The 6000-nt window shown below is 38.0% G+C and overlaps 1 protein-coding gene across 1 annotated transcript in view; it reads left to right on the top strand.

Moving 5' to 3' along the window:
• Positions 1-4199: 4199 nt before the first annotated feature.
• Positions 4200-6000, top strand: part of TRAT1 (T cell receptor associated transmembrane adaptor 1) — a gene marked incomplete at both ends in the record, with an annotated part of 60556 nt that continues 58755 nt past the window's right edge. Inside the window, one exon of the mRNA XM_084626518.1 lies at positions 4200-4254. Coding sequence (XP_084482644.1) covers positions 4200-4254 — 55 coding nt within the window. The remainder of the gene's footprint in view (positions 4255-6000) is intronic.

Below are 6000 nucleotides of genomic sequence, written 5' to 3'. Positions count from 1 at the left end.
ACATTTCTGCCTCGTTTGGCTGCTATGCCAGAGTTGAAGAAAATCAGAATGACCTCTTTGCTGGCCATTTCGGGGGGTGGGAGGGGGAATCTCTGAGTCCAACGCTATGAGAGATGATCGGACGACCAAGCTTTTCACAGTAAAGGAAGTAGCTGATTTGAGAGAGTCACAGTGCTAGAGGCTGGTCCAAGAGAAACAAGTGAGGGAACCAGAGCTGCACGACACTGATAGAGCAGAGAGAGAGATGCAATTTAAATGGAATGATATAGAAAAACAGATCAAGATGGAACATCATCAGAATTAAGGGACTGACAACACACTGAGGGAGGTAACCCGATCTGGCATGTAAAAACTTTAATTGTGGGGTTGTTACATCTGACCTCTCTGGAAGAGGAAAAGTGGAGAGAGCAAACACAGTGCTGCTCCAACGACCTGGGCCTCATAATAAATCCAGAGACCTAACTGAAATTTCATGATTATCAACAGAAAAAAAAATTATGAAGAAAAGCCAGAGTGCATTCAGTACTCATACTCAAAAGACAACAAGCTGCAAATTTTTCATGACCTCTTTTGCCCTAACTTTTAAAAAGAGGAGAAGAGCTGGGGGGAATTACAACAGCACTCAGGAGGGCAGATTTCCACTGCAGATGGGGATTCCCATTTGAACCCTCATTCAGCTTCCAAAATCATATTATACAATAAGAAACTAAACAGGGAAAAACACACTCCAGTCACTTGGGATCTCAGACGTACAAGACAACTCTCCAGAGGTAGTAACTACAGATAAACTGCTGAAAAACTCCTGGCAAATGGTTAAAAACCAGGAAAAAGACTACAAAAGACTCTAGAGACCATACTGGCATTGGCAGACGTTCAGACACCTGAATAGTAATCCAAAGACTAATCAGAAAGGACTTCTTGGGAGTCACCAGAAACAAACAGCTGAACAGTAACTATGTTAATGTTATAAAGATAATAATATGATGTTCACTTTAATTGGGGGTGAAGAGTAATAGGTGTGTTCTGTATTTTAAATATAGACATAAATAAGGACAAGAGCAAAGTGGGGTGGGATTTCAAAGTTGGAGGAGATTGGAGAAAATAGAGAGGGGGACGGAAGGAACCTTTAGAGGGTCTGTGTAAACCCGTCCCATAACTGAAATGATCAGATGGTAATCTATCCCTAAAGCTGAGGATCAAGGTGGAGTAGGTACCTCCTTTGGATTGCAAGAGAAGTAGTCCAAGTGCTTTCGGGGAAATTACAGGGGTTCAGGGGTCAGCAAATCAGTCATTTGGAGACTGTTTTACATGTTATGTTGGTATTTCATTTGTGGTTTTAGAGTAAAGGGAACGGAGTAGAGGGAAGGTAACTAGGGAGGCAGGGAGGAATTAATACAAGAAATAGACATGGAAGCTCACAAACATAAACCACGCCATATTCCAGCACACAGTAGTAAATGCAGCATAATTAGAATCAAGAAACATTGGCAACACAAGTGTTCATGTAATCAAACAGCTAAAGAATTGTAATAATTTAAGGTTTAAGCTAAACTAGTTACTGTCAATGTCTCTTCCTTTTAAAGTAACATCTTTGAAAGTCTAAGAGCTAAATAATGTAATTAAAAAGGAACAAAAACCCCGGTGGAACTTAAAACACCACTCTCAGATTATTCTACTTCAAGAAATTCATTTTCAGGAGGCAAAAATAATAGGCATGAAAGGCAGCTGATTTCAACAGACATATTTTACTTTAGCAAATATTATGCCCAATCCTCTTTCCTTCAGCTGAACATGTACCTTTTCAGATTAAACATCAATTTGTGGATAAAAAGGGACTATTTATATTGCTGGGTTATTAACAGTGGGATCAGTTTAAAACCCGATAAAACTTTGGGAAAGGGGAAATTATACTTGCAGGACACTTCAGATGCATCCTAGAACGATGGTGGTGGTGGCGGGGGGGAGACCACACCCCATGTTGGATAGGGAAACAGGTACAGTACTGACTTCCTGGTGCCAACTATTCACTCTTTCAGATTGCTGGTGAGAATTATGCCAAGGGGAAAGAGATTACTCATGTTATTTACACCCTTCCAATCTCTAAATCCTTAATGAATCTGACAAGATCTGCAGAAACTGGCAACATTACAAGATCATGCACCAGTGGAAGTAATATTTGATAGCTGGGTTGGGCCCCAAAGATCACTATACTGGAAAATGAACTGCTTGCTTCTCCAAGGAAAGATCAGGTTGCAGCAATGAAAGACATTGTTCAATACTTCAAATTAAACAATATGGACAATATAAAAACATGCCTTCTCTGGGAGTCAGGAAAAGCTGTATTTAGGGGTTAGCTGATAAGCAGAGCCTCTCAATTGAAAAAAAGAGCTCTAGAAAAAAATAGAAGTTAGAACAGGAGATAAAAAGGTTACAAGACATTCACAAAGCACAAGTGCAGAAAAACAAACAATTAACTAATATTAGGGGGAAGTTGAATATGTTGATGCCAGAGAAAAAGCCCTTGGAGATACAAAACAGATGTTTTATGAAAAAAGGAAATAAAAGTGATAGGTTATTGGCTTCAAGAACAACATATATTATTCCCCCCAATTAAAAGCAATCGGCAAAAGATTGTTACAGCCTAAATGAAATATGTGCTACTTTTTCTGTTTAATAATAAACTCTCTATACCGCAGATACTCCAAGCTCTGAAGTTATTAAAAATATCTGGAAGTTGCAGGCTCTCCAAAGAAAAGCCAAATTGATAAAGAAACTTTATCTAAAGAAATAACAGAAGAAATCCTAGAGGTAGTAGCAAGTATGAAAAGTGGTAAACTCCAGTATCTGATGGCTTTCAAACTGAACTTTATAAGCTATGTAGGGAGGTGTTGGTGGGTGCTTTGAGAGGTATCTTCAATGCAATTCTGTTAGGGGAGGAACTTCTACAACTTGTGAAAGAAAGTTATCGTGGTTGTTCTCTCTAAAGATGAAAAAGACCTTACCTTATGCAGTTCCTATATGCCCATCTCTCTGTTGAATTGTGACAAAGACTTTAGCAAAAATACTAGCCAGCCAACTGCAGTGTATGCTCTCAGTTTGTATAAATCCGGATCTAACTGGATTCATTAAGGATAGACAAACATCGGACAATATCTCGGGAGTGCTTGGAATCATCCATAATGCCAGAGAAAGTCTTTGATAGAGTAGAGTGGAACTTTCCATTTCAAGTCCTGTCCCATATGGACTTCTGCCCCAATTTCCTTTAATGGATAACTGCTCTTTACACCAGCCCAAAAACAGCTATGCAAGTTAATGAGGTTAAATCTCCTCTGTTTGAATTACACAGAGGGACTAAGCAGGGGTGTCCACTCTCTCCTTTACTTTTTTGCACTGGCCATGGAGTCTTTTGCACAGAGGACAAGGAATAATGGATCCATCACAGGAATAAAACTTGCAGGAACACATCAGAAAATAGCATTATATGCAGATGTAATATTTTGATCTAAACCAAATATTTCCCTAAAATTAGTGTCTAATGAAATCTAAGATTTTAGTAAAGCATCCAGATTTAAAGTAAATTATACCAAATCTGAAATGCTAGCTATAAGTTTGCCAGACTCTCTTAAGAGTCAATCTTCCAGAAAATAAGTAGGCAACCAATTCTATAAGAGATGTGAGATTTAAATCTCAAAGAACGTGGAAGAGCGCTATGATTTAAATGTCAAACCACTCTGCGGAATACTTACAGTTAGGCACTTTTGCTGAATAGCTGGCCAAGTTATTTAGCAATCAAAACTAATTTTAACTAAACCACTCTCCCCTGGTACCAGTACTTCAAGTCAGGCACTGTTTCTCTCAACTTTCTAGAAAATCTGTTTTATGGAGAAAGCTAACTTTAATAGAAGTGATGGTGTCTGGTCAATTAGGAAACAAAACCAAAACCAAACAAACCACTAGTTTATATCAATCTTTACAGACAGATTTTTTTAAAAAAAAAAAAAAGGGAAAAAAAGTGTTCCTATATGACACTTTGTGAAAAGTACGTAGATAGAAAAATTACCCCAGAGAAATAGGGTTTGATCTGGAAAAGAGGACCAGCAACCTCAGTCTGAAGCACAATAAAAGAAAATTTCTTTAAGATACTATTTCAGTGGTACCTCACACCAACCAGGTTAAAAAAAAAGAGAGAGAGAGACTGAATGGGGATAAATGTTGGCAAAATTGTGGTTGAAGAAGAGATTGTGTGCTTAGGAGGTAGATACGTCCAGTCAGAGTGTATTGGGATGCAATCCGTAAGCAAATGGTTGGAAATTTATCACCAAAATGATCCTTTGGTAAACCTCCCGCGGCTTCCTAGTGGAAATGGTCACACAAAAGGAAATGAAGAATTATTCTCTTATCTGTTAGAAGCTGCTTGGTAACTGGTAGTGTCTCAATAGAAAAATAAAAATAGCTCAACCATTGAGCAATGGTTCAAAAAATATAAGTTGTGGTTATGAAAAAAATTAACACACCAATTACCTATGCAGCAAAAAGGCAGACAGATATTTGGTTACCTTGTATTCAGTCCTCAAAGTACATTAATCTAACCTCCACCCCAGCATACCTGCCCATTTTTTTTTAAATGTTAAAATTTGATAGACACACCTGATCTGTTAAATATAGAGATTAGTAGAGAGAGATATTTCACTAAATCTAATGAAATTACTAGAAAACAACATGGGTGTTGGAATGATGCTCATTCTGTAATATGGCAACACCCTGTTAAATAGAAAGATCTGATGATTAGATTCCTGTATAATATCTCTTTAAACAAAAGATAACAGTTCTAAGGATTGTTTTGTTTCTCGTATTTACATGGCAAGGATTTGTAAACTTGTTAAAACTTCCTCAATAAATAAGAAAAAAAAATGATGCACTTTAGGTAGTTGTGGCGATAGCATGTGAAAAAGCTGAATCCAAACTGAACTTTTGAAAAAAAAGAGTAATTTAGCCGCACAAGTCCCATTGACTTTCAGTGGAATTTGCTACTAAATCACTTACCCCTTTTTGAAAAGCCAACCTTATTAAGCTTTGGAAACTCAAGTTATGGACATTTGAATATCTATGTAGGTACATACACATTAATGCTGCTACATGTTAAGTTGGGCATGAAGCTAACTCAACTTTGAGGAAACAAGTAGGCCCCTAAATTGTTTTGAATCACAGCAGCTTCCCTAGTATTTTAGGAACTCTACGGTCTGAAAGAAGGCATCAATCCTCTTCTCTCCACAAAAGTGCTCCCTTGGCTCATGGTTGTCCAACCTGATCCAATATTTCAACTTTCTAACCAGAAAATATCCAGCATCTAACAATCCAATTGTTACATCAGTGATATGCATATGTAAAGTGTGTCTCCATAGTATTAGTGCCGAGCTCTACAGGATTGCTCACAATGAACAATATTGCCCAATCATCATTAATAGGGAAGACAGTGGGGTCTTGTAGATAGAGCACCAGACTAGGACTGAGGAGACATAGGTTCTATTCCCAGCTCTTCTGCTGGATGATCTTGGACAAGTCAGTCACTTCACCTCCCTGTCTTATATTTCACCATCTGTAAAATGGGGATAAGAACACTGAGTTCCTCTGTAACATGCTTTGAGATCTCTAGATGGAAAGCAAGATATAAGAGCCAGGTATTATTACTTGTGTGTGTGTAAGCACTTCTCAGCTTTGGGGTTGCAGAAACAGACTGTTAGATGAAGTACAGCAATTGGGCACTGCTGTGCGGCTTTCTCACAACATGGATGTTCCCACCTCCTTAACAAGACAATTTTTTAAATGATGAAAAACTTGCTTGAGGAAACCTGAACAAAATTTTTATATATTTAGAAAAAACAACAACACCACTGTGTGAATTAGGAACTAAAATTCCAGACCCCTCTCTCCAGAACAGGAGCTACACTAATCTCTAATTACCCTTTTACATCGTCTCCCTTTTTGATGAGGGATTTCTTA

Source organism: Lepidochelys olivacea (assembly GCF_965140295.1).
Source record: "Lepidochelys olivacea isolate rLepOli2 genome assembly, chromosome: 1".
Lineage (NCBI taxonomy): Eukaryota > Metazoa > Chordata > Testudines > Cheloniidae > Lepidochelys > Lepidochelys olivacea.
The sequence above is the reverse complement of the archived record's forward strand: the minus strand, read 5'-3'. Positions and strand labels throughout refer to the sequence as shown.